Here is a 19,344-nt window from a genome sequence, read left to right on the forward strand (position 1 = left end):
CCACTGCACATGTGGCAAGCCAGAGATACCACATGGCAACCAGAGACTCCATCTGGCAAATCAGAGACTCCATGTGGCAACTGGAGACGCCACTTGGCAAGCCAAAGACTCCTTGTGTTAGGCAGAGACCCCGCCTGGCAGCCAGTTCCAAGGGCAGACAAGAGCTCACTGCACCAGGGAAGTCAAGAGAATCCTTATGAAAGAAACGGGAGCAAAAATTGCTGGTGGCTGATTATTCATCCCATGCTCAGAACTGAAAACGATCCAGCCCAAGTTTCTCTGTGCTTGGGAGTCTAGAGGATACAGCCATCCATCACTGCAAAGAGGGAAGCAACAGCAACAAGCAAAATGTCTCCCAGATGGGCACAAATCCACCAAGCATATTCTAGTCCAACTGAAACCGCAAATTGCCCATTATGTCGGGGAGGACTGTGATAGATCACACTTCCCTGCCCTCTCGTCGAGGATGGGAGAATTACTCAGTGGTGGCAGACAGACACCCTTGGCACGCTGGCAGTATTTCTGATCATGGGAGGGGGGTGCCCCCCATACCTAATTCCAGATCTAGAAACGTACCATGCATTAAAACCGCAAAAGTTTTAAGATGCTACAGGCAGTGAAACAACACAATCCATTCTCTCTGAATCAGATGCAGGTTGTTGGAGACAGCTGGGCATTTTTGCTTTGCTTTGAACAAAAAACGTGTAAGAGTCTTTCGCCGCCGCCCCCCCCCCCCCCAACTTCCAACCAGCTACAGAATTATGATTCTGCCCTGAAAAGCTGCCTGGAGATGCAGTTTGAAAATGGGCACCATTCCTTTCATGCCCACACAGACCTGAGCACAGATTGGGTCTTACATTGGAGGCCCTGAACCCACTCCAAAACAGGCAGAAATCCATTTAATTTAGCTAATGGCTTCGTAGCTAATAGGATCTTGCTGCCCTGGATATAGGGAAGCCTCTATTAAAATTTCAGCACCTGGCAAACACAATGAAATCAGGGAAGAAGAAACATGGAGGTGTTTCTTTCCTGTGTTGTGAAGAGCAAACAAGATACTAGGGCAAACTGAGGAATAAAAAAGTGGTTTTTTAAAACAAAAAGCTTACTTGTTTTAATATGACAGATGTATTATAGGCTATGTTTTACTCTTGCTTCATTGATTTTTGTGTGCTGCTTTGATGATGATGAAGATGATTATAATACACCGTCCCTTCATCACAAGATCCCAGGGCGGTTCACAAGATCTTTGACCACTTTATTCAGGGTGCTGGGAACTATAGCACTGTAAGGGTTAAACTACAGTTCCCAGTATTCTTCGAGGGAAGCCATGTGACCTTGCATAGAAAACAGGAGCAAACAGGAATTGGAATTAAAATCAGGGGAGCCCCACAACAAATTCTCGCAGTGCAGAATGCCCTTGTTCATGACACTCCAATCCATTCTCCCTCCTGATTTTCCATTCCCTACCCGCTGCAACCATCAGATGACAGGCCAGGACTGGCAACTTGAACCAAGCCTGGATACAAATTGGCATCCAGTGCAAACGGTGACTTGCCAAGTCTCAAAGCTGCAATGGCAACAGAAGCCAAACATGATAAACTTTCCTGTTCAGGGTCCAGACTCTAGGCCAGCCTTTCTCAGCCTTGGGTTCCTAGATGTTGTTGGACTACAACTCCCATCTTTCCTGGCCAGCATGGCCAGTAGTGAGGGATTATGGGAGTTGTAGTTCAAGAGCATCTGGGGAACCAAAGTTGAGAGTGGCTGCTGTGGACCTATAAGCCCACCAAGGATTTGGGGTCTAGACTAGACTAGATATGTGAAGGCCCAGAAGGATGTGGGAGAACACAGACCATTTCTGAGTCATAACTCTCTGTTCAATGCCTTCACACCTCTAGTCTAGACTAGTTTGACTATCCTCCAGCCTGGAAAGCCCCCGCCCCCCAACTCCCCAATGATTTTGGTGGCAGTGGCAAAGAGAGAAAGATAGAAATGGCGTCGGGATGAGCAAAGATATAAACTACCCAGCGCCACCCTGTAAAGTGAGTGCTGGGGAGCAGCGCTAGAAACTCAGTTATATAAGCTAGGTGCAAAATGGCACCTTAAACCAAGGTTGCAGTCACCAAAACAGAATGTCTAGTTGCCATTTTTGGACAAGATGGCTGTAAAGTCCCCAGGTATGCATCTCCAAATGGTGGAGATGTCAGATGCCATCCTGTTGTCCAGGCATCTTCACTGGATCATAAATGGTCAATAAAAAGGTAAAGGGACCCCTGACCATTAGGTCTAGTCACGGACGACTCTGGGGTTGTGGCACTCATCTCGCTTTATTGACCGAGGGAGCCAGTGTACAGCTTCCGGGTCATGTGCCCAGCATGACTAAGCCGCTTCTGGTGAACCAGAGCAGCGCACGGAAACGCCATTTACCTTCCCGCTGGAGCGGTACCTATTTATCTACTTGCACTTTGTGCTTTCGAACTGCTAGGTTGGCAGGAGCAGGGACCGAGCGACGGGAGCTCACCCCGTTGCGGGGATTCGAACCGCCAACCTTCCGATCGGCAAGCCCTAGGCTCAGTGGTTTAACCCACAGCGCCACCTGCGTCCCTTTAAATGGTCAATAGTCAGGTGGAAAAGGCACCTGTCTAATTTCGAACACTGCTGAGGAGGGGGAAAGCTGTGTGGCAAAGTGGTGGGTAAGAGTAGCTCCCTGGCCAAAAGAAGTTTGACTACTCTGGACCCCCTCCCAGCACAGAGACCACCTCTTGCACTCTTCTCAGAGTTGTGGGTCTGCACAGCCCATACTGAGTGGTCGCCCAGGGTCAAAGCTGGATCGCCCATGTCGATCTGGTTCAGATTTGCAGAAACCCATAAATCAGCTGGAGAAAGACCAGCGAGCTTCATAACACTTCTCATCGGGACAGGCTTCCCCACAGAGGAGGTAAACGTCGGGAGGCAACTGAGCCAAATTTCTCAAGACATTTTACAGGCCTGCCTTTCTCTTAAAGTCAAGGAAATAAATTGCTTCCCAGTGGGAACAGCAAGCAAGGCCGCCAGAAAATCCAAGCCAGCAAATAAGTTCTTAAATGTTCCCCCAAGGACGAAGATTTACCTGAAACGGATCGGTTTGAGGCAGAGAAACATATTGCTCAGGAAAAGGAACTCAATTTTAGCAGTTTCCCAAGCAGGGCGAGGGCAACAATTTGCCGCACGCAAAAGCCTAATTTACTGCTTCGGCGCAAAAAGATGCAGGGAATTAAATGCCACGAGGGAAGGGGGGAAATCAGAGTACACTTTAGCAATCAAAACACATCTGCGTGGCCAGGAAGTGGTTTAAGCAAAGGTGGGCTGGATGTTCCCACAAAGGAAGCTTCCGGACTCTTTTGAGGGGGCAGGTTCGCCATCAACAACAGGCACTCAGAGCACTACTGCTTTTCCAATGCCCACTGCCAGCGTTTGCCCTGAGACCACTTTTTCCTAGTGGTCGGCTGCCATTTAAATTTCCTAAAAATGGCCGCCATGTAGTGTCGCACCAAGGCATTGTGGGAAATCTAAAAGCTCCTCGGGTCCTTTTGCATGGCAGGTATAACTTCTATAAAGCTGCTTTCTTGATGGAGGGCAAAGAAGAGTGTGAGATAAAATTAGCTTACTCTGCAAAATGGTAAAGCTCACATTTATTGCTCCACCCACTTTTGCCTCTGGCCACACCCAACAGGGCACATGTCCCCCCAATTGGCCTCCCAGAAGGGAGTGCGGCCCCCAGGATCCCCCAACTTTCCTGTTTGTCTACCTATCAGGAAGCAGGGTTGCGCAGAAAACTGTGTCTCCAAGACACGCCTCGATTGCTGGCTGTGTTATATAAACCTTTATAAAACCCCCCATAAATGTAGGGAGGGGGAGGGAGGCAGAGGTCTCCTGGGAACCTGGGTGCAACTCTGCCAAAAACCTGGACCGCCCTGGGCCTAGGAGGACCCAGGAGATTTGCACATATTCGGCAACTGCTTCATGAACTGCTGACAGCTGCCATCAGGCAAGCCATCTCAGCAGCCCGGAGAATCTCATTAATACACACAGCCTTGATTTCATTGGTCTAACTCGCTGCCATGGGCACAGCTGGTTTCAAAAAGGGGATGCGTACAGGCAAATTCATGAAGGAGGAGAGGACTAAGAATGAGCCATAATGGCTGCATAGAACCTCCATGTCCAGAGGCAGTTCTACCTAGAATCACAGAATCGCAAGAGTCAGAAGGGACCCTGAGGGTCATCCAGTCCAACCCCATGCAAGGCAGAAATCCAAGACAGACCTCTGCTTAAAAACCTCCAATGGAGGAAAATCCATCACATCCTGAGAGCGTCTGTTCCACTGTCAAACGGTTCTTGCTGTCAGAAAGTTATTCCTGATGTTTAGTCGGATTCTCCTTTCTTGTAAATCAAAGCCATGGGTTTGAGTCCTGCCTCTGAATTTCAGCTTGCTGAGGACACCACCGGTAGAGGGCTGTAGCTTCAGAGCCCTTCTTGGGGTTTTCCCAGAGGCATCTGCAGTAGTTGGCCACTGTGGGGCGGCAGACTTAATAGGTCTTTGATCTGAACCTGCAGGACTCTGTTCTTATTAACAACGATAACTAGAAATAGAGTCTCTGTGTTGAGGAGCAGTCTACCCCTTAACTGCGTGAGTTCGATAGATTTGGCTTTAAATGCAAACCAAATCAAATTTCTTGCCCATCCCTAACTCTTAATATGGGTCGAGGGGGTCAGGACAGGGCTACCGGGTTCTTGCACTGTTTATGTGCTTGCCGGAGGTATCTAGTCAGTCACTCTGAGATGTTGGACTGAATGGACCTTGGCCTCCTCCCAAGCAAACTCTTCTTATGCCTTTAATCTCGATTTTCACATCTTCCTGGAGAGATTTCTGGCTTGCATGAAGCTGCCTGGTGTAGGCCATGAAATTGGTTAGTTGGACAAGTCGATCCGAGTTTTGATTGATTGATTGAAAAGCGCCACCTTAATAATAGCTCCATCGGGAGAGCATGAGACTCTCGATCTCAGGGTTGTGGGTTCGAGTCCCGCACTGGGCAAAAGATTCCTACATCACAGGGGGTTGGACTAGATGGCCCTCGGGGTCCCATCCGACTGCACAATTCTAGGATTCGAAACACAGTGGGCTACTCAGAGTAGACTCACTGAAAATATAGACCTAAGTCAGTCATGGCCATTAATTTCAGTGGGTCTACTCTAAGCACATCTACACACTGGATACAACCAAGTACATCTTTAAGATAATCGTATTGCAATCCCTGATAAATCTGTGAGTGGAAGGGACTTTATATGACTCTCTCACACAAGGAGCTTCTTTTAACTCTGTCTTAGGAAGATTTGTACCTCTCTCTTTTACACACACACACATACACACACACACAAATGGATGTGTTTTTGGGAAACCTTTTTTTTTCTGCACCAGCTAAAATAAAATAACCTCCCCAGAAAAGATAATAAATCTTCTCTCCCTCCCACTCCGTTTGTCATTCATATGCAAATTTATGCAGCTCTCAGATCAATTAACTGATGGATTAGAACCCAGGCAGCTAATTCGCAGCAGATCCCTTTAAATCAAGCTGTAGTGGCTACTTAACATGCATCAGGGGACACAGGGCTGGATGCGGCTCTTGCAATTTTTGAATGAATTCATGTCCCCGTCAGTCCCCCACCAACACACTTCGATGAACACACACACACACATCAGCAAGGCAGAAGCATCTGCGTCACTGAGGACGCGGCAACTGATAAAGGGGGGGGGGGGAGGCGGAGAAGAGGAGAGAGAAAGCGTGGAGATGAACCCTCTAGATCCAGCTGCTCCCCACCCCAAAGCCAAAGCATCCATCGCATCCTAGAAGCCCCCTCCCCACCGAAGAACAGATTGCTACTCTATCTCTGTGCAAGACTCACAGGGTGTGTGTGTGGAAATGAGTTGGTGAAGACTTTTGGTGCTTTTAACCAGTATGCACCCCACAAAAAAAATGTATTCCAGACCCTTTCTTTTTGCCATCTCCCTCCCCACACAAATAGGCAACCTTTCCCTCAGAGGACAAGGCTTTCCAAAGGCATTTGGAGAAGTGTGCTCAGAGTCTGCAAAGTGAACCAGCCAGTAAAATGCCTTTATTGCCTCGCCTCCGGCCAGGTCACAATCCCCAACGGTAGGGCTGGGAACGTCCCCTGCCTGAAGCCCTGTTGCCAGTCACTGTAGGCAATACTGATCTAGATGGAGCAATGGTCTGAGGCTGCTTCCCTGGTTCTGCTCCGCTAGTCAGCCGGTCAAGTTATCTGCTTGGTGTTAAGGCAAATCCCAGGTTTAGTGCAACACTGGAGCAATCTTCCTCCTTGAGAGCAATGTTGTTTTAATCTGTGAGATCTTGAGGGTTCAAAACAGCCCCCAACACCACAACCTCTGAGCTGGCAGCACTTGTGCAAGTCCAGACTTAGAGGAGTTCTTCCAGCTATGCGTGTCGCGGTGGTGGGAGAACGGCACTCTGCACACACCCAGAGACACTATATCAGGCTGGCGACTGGTTACACAGCTGGTAGTAGGAAGGGGGAGGACTAACTGAAGATGCACCAGGGAAACTGCTCTCTTCAAAGAGCCGAACGCTTGACAGCTGAGCCTGACAAACCCCAGGCTCAAATGAAAAACATCCACAGCAGCTTCCAAACTGGGTGCAGGTTTGCTTGCCAGGTGTTTTGAAAGCAGAACCTAGGAAGAAAACAGGTTCTAGAGTCCTAGGCCTCCAGGTCAAATCCAAGCTGTGGTTCTGTATGCCCTTTACCAGAGAGTCAGTCCCATTAAATACATAGTAAGTCCCATTAAGAATAAGGTTTAAGTCTCGCCTGCAGAATATATATGAGAGCATGCACTTTGGGGGCACACACCCCATTTAAAGCACACACACCCCTCAAGAATCCTGGGAACTGTAGCTCTGTGAGGAGTAAACTACAATTCGCAGGATTCACATGGAGAGGGAGGTGTGCTTTAAATATATGGTGTTCACTGACAGACACAGAAAGAAAGTGTGTGTGTATGTGTGTCCCTTTGAAATTCAAACATTACCTGCACCCAGTACCTTGCAATATAGAAAGTGTGAGCGAAGGGGGAAAGGGAGCCTCTGAGCCTGCACAGAGTGCTTTTCCTTTGCTATTCGAAAACAGCATATATACACACGTTTTTCCACCTGATCCCCAATTCTGGGCTGAGAAAGCGGGGCGGGGTGGGTGCTGACCCCTCCGACCCACCCCAACCCCCAGGGGGCAGGCATGGCTGCCCAGAGACCTTTCTCAAAGCACCTCTTTGGTTCTTCAAAAACAAACCAAGCCCCCTTTCCGCACCTGAGCTTCAGCCGAGCCGAGCTCTGGCACCCCTCAAATGCCCACAAACAAACCCCGGAATTGGGGTGAGAGTTGGATGGGGAATCTATCTGGGGGGTGGGGGGCAGAGACCCAAAATGCAAAGGAAGACTCCAGAGGGAGAGAGATGGGGAAAATGGAAGATGGGGGGATCAGTCTCTTGGGAGGGACGACCCCCCCCCAAAAAAAAAATTGTGCAAAAAAAGTGCTCAGGACCCACCCACCCCTCTCTCTCTTACCTCCTTTTTCACATTCCAGAGCAATTTTTCCTTCACTGCATCTTCAGGGAGACTCATGGTGCTTCCTGGGCTGAGCGAGGGAAGGTGGCCAAAGGGAACTCTTTCAAAAAAAAAAAAAAGGGAATATAGAGATCGATCGATATAGAGGTTAAAAAATTAAAACCCAGGCGGCGATTGCAGTCCCTGCGGCCGGTGCAAAAGGAGGGCGATGGGCGCTTCCTCGATCCGGCCCCAGCAGCGTTCCCCGCGCGGCCCCGCCAAGCCTGCGCTCCGCTCGGCGCTGCGGTTCCAAGAGGGCATTCCCTCCAGCGCCAGCCATCTTCCGAGCCCGCCCCCACATTGACGTCAGCCGAGCGGGGCCCGCCTCCTTGTCGGGGGGGGGGTTCCTCGCTGGGGTGGGGGCGGGGAGCCGGGAGGAAACGGGAGGAGCTGCGGGGGGGGGATTATTTGGTAACAATGTGCTTTTGTGAGGGCGGGTCGCGGGGGTGGGCACGTTGCGCCTGCCTTACTGGGACCTTGGGTTTTGCCGGGGGAGGAAGGAGACGAAAGGGATCCGGAGCATGGGCAGAGTTCTCGGACGCGCGCTCACAAACAAACACCCGCCGCCTTCCGCTCCCAAGGGGTTGGGAATCTGCTCCTCCAACACGGTCTTCATGGAGGGAGGGAGGGTTCTTTCTGTGCTTTTGGCTTCACAACAGCCCTGTGAGGTAGGTCAGGGTGAGAGTCGGAGGGGACCCTAAGGGCCATCTAGTCCAACCCCCCTGCAATGCAGGAGGTAAGGTAAAGGGACCCCTGACCGTTAGGTCCAGTCGCAGACGACTCGGGTTGTGGCGCTCATCTCGCTTTACTGGCTGAGGGAGCCGACATTTGTCCGCAGACAGTTTTTCCGGGTCATGTGGCCAGCATGACTAAGCCGCTTCTGGCGAACCAGAGCAGCACACGGAAACGCCGTTTACCTTCCTGCCTTAGCGGTACCTATTTATCTACATGCACTTTGATGTGCTTTCGAACTGCTAGGTTGGCAGGAGCAGGGACCGAGCAACGGGAGCTCACCCCGTCAGGGATTTGAACCGCCAACCTTCTGATTGGCAAGTCCTAGGCTCTGTGGTTTAACCCACAGCGCCACCCATGTCCCCCAATGCAGGAGAGGGAGGGTTTAAATCCGGGGCTCTCTGTGGAGTCACAGGTGCTAACCAGTGCACCACACTTCCCCTCCGATACGCAACCGTACAATGGGCAAAGGAATAATTCAAAAGGCAATATGGTGTAGCGGTTGGAGTGTCAGACGAGGACCAGGAAGACCGGGGTTCAAATTCCCCACGCAGCTATGAAGCTTGCTGGGTGACCTTGAGCCAGTGGCATTCTCTCTCTCTCTCTCTCTCTCTCTCTCTCTCTCTCTCTCTCCCTTAGTCTGCCCTGCCTCAAGGGTTGTTGTGCAAGATGAAATGGTGCTGGTAGGTGGGTTGGTGTCTGGCACAACATCCTGAAGTTTCTTGGAAGAAGGCTGGGGTGAAAATATGATCGAGAAATCAGAAATAAATGGTGCCCCCGGGCAAGTGCAGAGTGCAGGAATGCCGAGTGAGGGAGAAATTTGAAGGTCTTGGTGCTGAAAGAACTCAAGGGTGTAAGGCCCAGAACGCAACATTGCATTGAAAAAGGACTGTAGCTCATATTGTTTTGCATGCAAAACAATCGGGTTCAGTCCCTCAATTCCCCAGGTAGAAATGGGAGAGGCCCTCACCTGCAACCTTGGGGAGCTGCTGACAATCAGTGCATTTAAAAATAATAATAATTATTGAGAACATTAAAACTGAATACTGGCAGGGAGTTCCACAGGACAGGGCCTGCCACACTGAGGGGTCAGTTTTGGGGAAACTCGGGGCCTTCATGGGGAGCCACCAGAAGTGCACCCCACCACCAGCAGAGGAACAGTACCTGGGTCACCTGCAAAGCAGGTAAGCGCCTTCCTTGCCATCTTCCTGCTTTGCTTTGCTTTGCTGCTGCTCCCCTGGAGGGAGAGGAGAGACTTTTTCTGGACCATCCCTGGAGGACTCTGGACCCACCCACCACCAATTTGTAACAGTGGGCTTGACCCCAGACTTCTGGGTGAGTCGGGGAGGGGGGATATTGGTTTGATGTGAATGGTTGAGGGCTGAGGTTTTGCTTATTTGCAAATTAGTGGGTCAGTGTGTAGCTTTGCTTATTGTTTTGAGTATTGTTAATGCTGCTTGCTGCTATTTATATGGCTAGTATGGTTATTCCCACCACCAGCCCCATGGATGTTATGTTATATGAAATATTAATGTATTATATAATTCTCACCCCTTTCCCCCCTTATGTAATGTAGATCTTTTTCTTTTTTTTTTTTTTGCTGCAAGTTGCTTGAAGACCTTCGAGCAACAAGTGACCAATCTCTGGGGTGCAAGCCTGGGCAGTTTGCATGGAGCTCCTGGGCTGCCCTGATGATCTGACCCCTCTCTCAACCTCACTGATGTGGTCCAAAGGAAAGCAGAGCAAGATGTTTGGCACCATCTTGGCTGCAGGAGTTGCTGGAAGGAGGCAGGCGAGACAAGTGACTAATAAGTTATAATACGTTATAATAATAATAATAATGTTATAATAAATAAAAACAACAACAATAACAATAATAATCCCTTCCAGTAGCACCTTAAAGACCAACTAAGTTAGTTCTTGGTATGAGCTTTCGTGTGCATGCACACTTCTTCAGATACCTCTTCAGATACTTCTTCAGGTATCTGAAGAAGTGTGCATGCACACGAAATCTCATACCAAGAACTAACTTAGTTGGTCTTTAAGGTGCTACTGGAAGGAATTTTTTTATTTTGACTATGGCAGACCAACACAGCTACCTATCTGTAATAATAATCCCATTATAATAAATAAAAACAACAACAACAACAATAATGATCCCCATCAGAAATCTCAGTGATTGAAATGAGGCATAATAAATAAAGCAAAAATAAATAGAATATTTATTTATCTATCACTCTTCCTCTGTTTCTGGTGTTCAGTGCTCTCGCTTATTGTGCCACACATAAGAAGGAGGTATTAGGAGTCTTTGGGGTTTGCAGAAGCTCAGAAAAACAATTGTAGTAGCAGTAGTAGTAGTAGTAATAATAATGCCCCAAGAGGAGAGGGCAATATGCCCTAAAACAGCCGATTGTAATGCCTGCTAGTTGTTGGGATGGGGGGGGGGGAGAAAAGAAAACTTGAGTGCAAAATGGAATGGAGTATCCTAAAAAGGAGCCCTCCACACCCTGCAGCTTTGGGTAGCCAGTCCCATCTGTCCCAGCTGTCTTGTATCATTAGGAACGGTGCTTCCATCCTCAGAGGCAGTCTACCCCAGCTGCTCAGACACGTTTGGAGAGGGTCTGTTGTTGCTTTCATGCTCCCCCAGAAGCACCTGGCTGGCTGCTTTCAGAAACACTGGGCAAGATGCTGCAGAGGGGCTACCCTGAAAGAGCTTTCCTCCATTTATGAAAACACAGGCATGAGTGGAAGAAGTGATCTCTCTCTCTCTCTCTCTCTCTCTCTCTCTCTCTCTCTCTCTCTCATGACCTCATCATCCGGATGCAGACAGGCGTGAATTTGCTGCTGCAGAATTTTATTTGTTTCTTATTCCAGACTCTGATTGCTGCCCTCTTGAGTTAGATATGGGTTCAGAGGAGGACAGCAAAGATGGCAAGTGGCACGTTAAACAAAGTTATTTGCAGCAAAGTCAAAGGGACCAAAGAGGTTTAGCTTGGGAAAGATGCGAGAGGAGCAACAGATGCATCTAAGCCCTCCCTTCTCCTGGCATTCCTAGCTATTTCTTCACCTATTCAGACTCCCAACCATCAATTTCTCTTTTTCTTAGGACTGACGCATTCACTGAGAACAGCGACGTGGCTCAGAACAGGGGTCAGCAAACTTTTTCAGTAGGTGCCAGTCCACTGTCCCTCAGACCTTGTGGGGGGCCGGACTATATTTTGAAAAAAATAATGAACGAATTCTTATGCCCCACAAATAACCCAGAGATGCATTTTAAATAAAAGCACACATTCTAATCATGTAAAAACACCAGGCAGGCCCCACAAATAACCCAGAGATGCATTTTAAATTAAAGGACACGTTCTACTCATGTAAAAACACGCTGATTCCGGGACCATCTGTGAGTCAGATTTAGAAGGCGATTGGGCCGGATCCGGCTCCCGGGCCTTAGTTTACCTACCCATGGCTCAGAACATAAAAGTTGTGGAGTTAATACAGGCAGGAGGGATCCCTCAAGGTCAGCCTCCCGCTCAGCACAGGAATCTTGCAACTTCAGCAGCCCTGAGAGATGGAAAACCTCCAGCGAAGGACAGCCCATCCACCACTTCTGGGGGCAGTCTGGTCCCCCGTGGGAGTCAGTAGGGTGGCAGCTTCTGGGAATTGCAGTGTGGCATTCAGGGCCTGGTTGGAGGTTTCCCATGGGCGTCTGGTTGGCACAGAATTGTAGAGCTGGAAGGGGCCGCGAGGCTCAGCTAGTCTAACCCCTGCCGCTGTGAGAACAGAAGGCTGGAATATTCTGGCCAGAATTGGGGCACGTGGTGTGTTGGCGTCACATGGCTCTGGGCCCCCTAAATCACGGGGGGCAAGGCGTCATGCCTGGGAAGAACTTTCTCAATAAACATACAAGACGTAACCGGCTGTACTTCTAATAAATAAGGAACCACTATTACGCTATAAGATCCACTATCCTGTAATATTACATATGAGCCTGTTCTACTGATGAAGCCTAGAATGGCGAAACAAGGCTAATATTCAGGAAATCCTTGTCTTAGACTCTATGACAGGATTCTGTGGAACTGTAACAGCCCTTCATGTGGATTATTGGACTCTTTGAACAGACAGGTAGAATAGACCTTATGCATGGACTAGAGCATGAACTGATCCACTGGGTCTTCTGCTTTCTTCATTGAACTTTATGAGGCTTCCATTGAAATCTACAATTTGATACAATGAATAGTATTCCTTATTTATTCAGAAGTACAGCCGGTTACGTCTTGTGTGTTTATTGAGTATGTTTTACGTAACCACAGGTTTGTTGTTGTTGTTTTGGGAAGGACTTTCTGGCAGTAAGAGCTGTTTGACAGTGGAATGGACACCCTCAGAAAGTTGTGGCCTCTCCTTCCGCGGTGGTTTTCAAGCTGGTTGATCATACACCTGTCATGTATGATCTAGTTGAGACTCCCACATTGCAGGGGGTTGGACCAGACACCCCTTGGGATCTCTTCCATAGGACTCTATGGATCTAGGATTCTACACTAACTAAAAGCAAAGGAACTGCGTCCCTCTCTCTCCCCTCCACCCCTCTCGTTGAAAAACCAACCAATTCAAGGAATCAACCCTAATTCCTTTCAATGGGCAAAGGGTCTCGATAATGCCACTTCTCTTTTTAACCGGCAGCTGTTTGCTTTCCTAGGGGGTTGTAACCTGCTTAAAGGGCTTCGCAATCCAGAGAAGTTGAACCAGGAAGCTGTAAATAAAACAAATGGGGAGGAAGAGGGGGAAGGAATTAAGTAACAACAACAACAACAACAACAATAATAATAATAATATTTTTTTATTTATACCCTGCCCATCTGGCCAAGTTTCCCCAGCCACTCTGGGCGGCTCCCAATCGAGTGTTAAAAACAATGCAGCATTAAATATTAAAAACTTCCCTAAACAGGGCTGCCTTCAGATGTCTTTTAAAAATAGGATAGCTGCTTATTTCCTTCACATCTGAAGGGAGGGTGTTCCACAGGGCGGGCACCACTACCGATAAGGCCCTCTTTCTGGTTCCCTGTAACCTCACTTCTCGCAATGAGGGAACTGCCAGAAGGCCCTCAGCGCTGGACCTCAGTGTCCAGGCTGAATGATGGAGGTGGAGACACTCCTTCAGGTATATAGGACTGAGGCCGTTTAGGGCTTTAAAGGTCAGCACCAACACTTTGAATTGTGCTCGGAAACGTACTGGGAGCCAATGCAGATCCCTCAGAACTGGTGTTATGTGGTCCTGACGGCCACTCCCAGTCATCAGTCTAGGTGCCGCATTCTCGATTAACTGCAGTTTCCGGGTCACCTTCAAAGGTAGCCCCACGTAGAGCACATTGCAGTAGTCCAAGCAGGAGATAACTAGAGCATGCACCACTCTGGCGAGACAGTCCGCGGGCAGGTAGGGTCTTATCCTGCGTACCAGTGCTTTTCAGGATGCCTAAGGAACATCAGTAGCAAGGAATCCCAAGTGGGAGAGCCTTGTTGTGCTCCTGTCCTGCTTTCCAGGTTCCCAGAACTGCCTGGACAGTCACTGTGACAGCAGAAGCATCTTCCTTATGCTCTTAAAACAAAGTGGTTTTTACTTCCGGTTGCATTTAGACTCCCCACATCTAAATGATTTTCACCATCCATTTCTCACCAGGTTATACTGTTCATGTGAGACATAAACAGCCATCTCCCTTGGAAACGAAGGTGGAATAATGTTGCCACCTCCATGGAATGCTCAACAGCTACCGGATCTTTTTCAACTGATCCCTCCAGTTTGGCATCGGGTATAACATGCATGCGTGTTTTTGATCTCATCCCCTCTTGTTCTTGAGGGATGCAGAGCAGGTAAAGGGATGTGTCGTTGTATCCAAGCAACAACTATCAGTGCAGGAGTGCACAGCTTAAAGCTACACCGGACTCCTCATCGAGCCCATGATCCTATACCTGATCACAGCGTTCAGTGGGGCTTATTCCCAGCAAAATGGGGTGGGGAAATGGGTCACCACCAACAGGGAAAGGACGGTTAGTGAAAATCCAGAAGGTTGCACAACGATGCAACATACAGAATTCATGACAGCGAGAGGTGGTAAGCCGAGAGAAGAAATTTTAAAGATAAATGGAATCCTCTAACTGAATTTGGAAAGAGTAAACGCAGAATAAATGTGGATGAATAAAATAGCTTTTCTGTATGGTGAAATATTAATAGTTCTGCATGACAGGTGTTTATAATGTTTGTATTTAGCTATTTGGTGTGGTTGCCATATGTTTCTTGAGAATTAATAAAGTTTAATGAACAATAATAAAAATGCAGAGGGACTCTGACTTTCGTTAACGTTCCTGAATGGAAATCCGAGTCCTGTTTCTTGTGGAAAGCTCAAACCACTTGTCCTCCTAAGGCTGGCGTTGCCATCTGTTTGCTATAAACTTTCCTTTCAGCTTGAAAACGACGAGGGAGCTTGTATCTTCGAAGAAGCTTTCACTTCTTTCTCTTTTTTTTACACTTCTCCTCCTGCCAAGGAAATTATTGCTATCTAATTGCTAGCCAAAAGGAGAAGCTTCCAAGTGAGCAAACACACTCTGAACCTCTGCACACTATCTCTGAAAACAGTCAAATATTTACAAGTTAGAAATAGTCACTAAAATATCATCAACAAAAACAAAAAAGCAGTATTTAAAAATAAATTGCTTTAAGAAAAGTATATTTACTTTAAGAAAAGGACCATGTCCTTCCCCCCCCCCTTCTTTTTTTTGGTGGGTGTGGAAAAAGTACTAACTTTAAAATGCAACTACAGAGCCATGAGAAATTGAAGACCAAAGTACGAGATTGGCTCCATTATTATCAAATAATGGAGGTGTATAAACAAGACAGGAAAATTGGCTTCCAGGTGGAGAAATCAAAATTAGAAACAGAATTGTTAGAACCCAATGTTAAGAGTCTGTCTAGAATGTATAACTTGTTGCTGAAATGGAATACACAAGATGAAACAGTTAAGTCAGCTATGATTAAGTGGGCACAGGACATTGGTCATAACATTATGTTTGCTGACTGGCAACAGTTGTGGACCACCGGTATAAAATTTACGGCATGTAATGCCTTAAAGGAAAATATTATGAAAATGATCTATAGGTGGTACATGACCCCAGTCAAGCTAGCAAAAATCTACCATTTGCCTGATAATAAGTGTTGGAAATGTAAAGAAACTGAAGGTACTTTTTACCACCTTTGGTGGACGTGCCCAAAGATTAAGGCTTTCTGGGAAATGATATATAATGAAATGAAAAAGGTGCTTAAATGTACTTTCCCTAAGAAACCAGAGGCCTTTCTCTTGGGCATTGTCGGCCAATTGGTGCCAAAGAAAGATAGAACTTTTTTTATGTACGCCACCACAGCAGCAAGAGTACTCATCGCAAAGCATTGGAAGACTCAAGATCTACCCACTCTGGAAGAATGGCAGATGGTGATAGACTATATGGGACTGGCTGAAATGACCGGCAGAATCCGTGACCAGGGGAAAGAGACGGCAGAAGAAGACTGGAAGAAATTTAAAATCTATCTTAAGAAACATTGTAAAATTAATGAAAGCTAAAATGTCGAGGTTTTAGGAAAAAAGGGGTTTACAGCTGTAAAAGATTAAGTAAAAGAAAAGAATAAGGGAAAATTTGATAAAACTAAAAGCTAGGATTTGCTGAAATAAGTTTAGATATTGGGATGTAGAAAGGGGAGGTATGGGGAAGTCGGCGAAGTAAGGTTTAAGAAAAAGGGATATGAAATTATACATGTTTGTTTGTGTACTTGTTTGTTTGTAGTGTGTACTGTTTGTGTTTATAAAAACTGAAAAACCAATAAAAATTTTATTTTAAAAAAATAACTTTAAAATGCAAGTTTTGAGAGCGACAGCTTACTGAGATGTTCCAGCACCACCACGGGAAGTTTAATAAATAATAATAATAAAACCCCACCCATCTGGGGTTTGATTCTTTGTTTAGGATTCGATCAGCACCAGGGCTTTGTATCCTAAATCAGGTGTCAACTTAGCATAACAAAACTAGGAAGGTTATTTTATTTATTGAATTTGTTAGTCGCTTATCTTGCCCAGTGCAACCCAGATTGTGTCATCACTGTTATGTCATTGTAAATTCACTGTGCTTCTCTAGTATAGGGTATCGCAGAGCAAACTTGTTGGATTTCACGGCCATTTTGGCCTCTGCAGTTTGCTTCAATTTCCCTACAGTTACTCTCTCTGTGTGTACATATCTTCCAACTGAGGACAAGCATTCATGTGGGCTCAGCAGACCAAAAAAGCTTATACCACAATGAACCTGCTAGCCTTTAGGGCATAGCCAGTGGTCAAGGGTAATGGGAAGTCCATAATATTTGGCAAGCACCACATTGGCTAGCCCTAATATAAAGGCTAAGTTGAGCAGTCTTTAGATCCAGTTTTCAAAAGGGCCAAGATGCTGAAATTTGGCAGTCCTCCTCTGAAAGCAACTGGTTATCTCAGCTGGGGGCCACCACCACAAAAGCTCTGTCATCCTGGTCAATGAAGGAATCATCACGAGGTTCCCAGAGCAAGCCAGACCATCCAAAGGATGACATTCTTCTGATGTCAGAAGCACCTGGATCTGAGATCGCCTGGGAAACTCTTTATTAAATACACATTTCAGTCATAAGATGGGTCCTAAAAAAACAGCACATTCCAAGGATCAAAGAGCAAAGATGCGCATCATCAGTAAACAACCAAATTTGTTTCTGTTTGGGTTTTTTAGCTCTCGCAATATCTCATGGCTTCTATGCTGTTTGCAGACACTGTTGACAGGGAATGTAATTTAGTTCTTAAAGCTTAAAGCAAACTAGGAAAGAGCACTAAAGCGCTAAGGAGACAATCGTGCAGCCTCGAGCAAATCACATTTTGCTCTTTTAATGGGATTTACTTCTGAGTAAGCTGGCTGAGTAAGCCAGGCGTGAGCCGCCCTGCCAAGTACTTTGTGCAACTGTTAAACATGCCATTTCATCGCCAATCTCTAAACCGGGGCAGGCAACCAGCGGCCCGTCACATGCTGCGGGACTGAATCTCCCATCATTGCCCCATCCCTGCCTCTGGGGATTTTAAAGTGGGTTTTTAAGGATGTGAAATTGAGGACCAAGGGAGCTGAGGCAGGGAAGGAGACGGTGAGCCTTATTTAAGCCAGCTAGCCTGCCAAAGTTTTGGAACACATAAGGAACATAGGATGCTGCCTTAGTAGGATTCAGACCATTGGTCCATCAAGCAGAGCATTGTCGACACTTTCTGGTAGCAGCTTTTCAGGCAGAGAAAATTCCTAGCCCTAACTGGAGATGCCAGGGATTGAATTTGAGACCAGCATCTAGCTAGCTCAGTTATTTTGCACTGATTGGAAGTGGCCCTCCAGGTTTTCGGAGGGTGAACATTCCTCGCTTTACCAGGAGATGGCAGAGGTGGAACCCGTGACCTTCTGCATGGCCAAGCACATGTGGGAAACCTTTGACCCTCCAGATGTTGCTGGAATACAGCCCCCACCAGCCCCTAGCAAGCACAGCCAGTGGCCACGGATGCTGGGAGTTGTAGTTCGGCAACAACCTGGCTAGACAACAGGCTCTCCACATCTGCCTAATGAGAACAGGGGGCTGCCTGCAAAGACAGAGGACCTCTAGATGCTGCTGGACTACAGCTCCCAACATCCCTGGTTGCCGGCCATTCTGGCTGGGGCTGATGGGAGTTGGAGTCCAAATAAACATCTAGGGGGCTGGTACTGGATTTCCTCTGGAGTTTGAAGAATTACCGTATTTGTCGCCCTATAAGGCGCACCAGACCACAAGACACACCTAGTTTTTGGAGGAGGAAAACAAGAAAAAAAATATTCTGAATCCCAGAAGCCAGAACAGCAAGAGGGATCGCTGCACAGTGAAAGCAGCAATCCCTCTTGCTGTTCCGGCTTCTGGGATAGCTGCGCAGCCTGCATTCGCTCCATAAGATGCACACACATTTCCCCTTACTTTTTAGGAGGGAAAAAGTGAGTCTTATAGAGCAAAAAATACGGTAAATATAGAAAGGACTTGTGCATTGGACACTCAACTAGACAAATCCCAGACCTTGCAAAAGTGAGGACAGAACAGGTATTTCCATCCTGGTCATCAGAAGTTCATGCACTTGCAATAAACATACAGGCCACCTGCAGCAGGCAGGCAGGGCCTCGGGCGAATTTCTGTTTAAAATGATTACAGACCCCACCAACGTATAAAACGTTTTCCATTTAAGACCCACGTTTGTCTTAACGGGAAGAAAATTTGTGTTGAGAGGCTTGCATTCTTTCCTCCTGGGAAATGCTTATGAAAATAGCTCAAAAAAGGGGAGAGAGGGGGCAGGAGAAAGAATGGCTGAGTTATGAGTAAGCAGTGATTGCACTCGGCTCTGATGTATTTTGAAGCTCCATTCTGGCACTGGGTGATGCAAAAAAAGGAGAACACATGACAGATGTTGAATTTGCCAGAAGACATCTAATTCTACAGCATTTTTGAAAGACATGGGGGGGGGCGGAATATCCCTATTGGAACATTAAAAATAATCAAGGGGCAATTGCATCCATTTTTTTTGCAAGTGGAAGGTTGGGTATTGCATACAGCAATTCCGTAAGAATCTCCCCTTTTTTTACTTTTAAAGAAAATCATATTGGTAGCCATTGCAGTGAAGTCTTGAGGCCTTCCAAATAGGGGTGTGCATCTAATATGTAAAATAAGTCAATAAATACATGCAAAGGGTCATGCCCAAGCAGAGAAATCTAGCACAGGCTTCAGAATCAAGCCTCAGTTTTAAAACACCATCCCAACCTCATGTTTCTAGCCCTCATGGATACTTAGAAAAACCTTGAATGTCTCCATGCTCTTCCTCTCAATAGTCAGTTCTACAAGCAACAG

At 47.0% G+C, this 19,344-nt stretch overlaps 1 protein-coding gene across 8 annotated transcripts in view; it reads right to left on the minus strand.

The window, feature by feature from the left end:
• SGSM2 (small G protein signaling modulator 2) overlaps window positions 1-8,003 on the minus strand; it is an 80,271-nt gene extending 72,268 nt beyond the window's left edge. For all 8 annotated transcript variants that reach the window (XM_081172889.1, XM_081172886.1, XM_081172885.1 and 5 more), the window contains exon 1: window positions 7,626-8,003. In XM_081172889.1, coding sequence (XP_081029015.1) covers window positions 7,626-7,682 — 57 coding nt within the window. In that variant the 5' untranslated portion in view covers window positions 7,683-8,003. The remainder of the gene's footprint in view (window positions 1-7,625) is intronic.
• Between the last annotated feature and the right edge of the window lie 11,341 nt (window positions 8,004-19,344).

Source organism: Podarcis bocagei (genome assembly GCF_964188305.1).
Source record: "Podarcis bocagei genome assembly, chromosome: 15".
Taxonomy (NCBI): domain Eukaryota; kingdom Metazoa; phylum Chordata; class Lepidosauria; order Squamata; family Lacertidae; genus Podarcis; species Podarcis bocagei.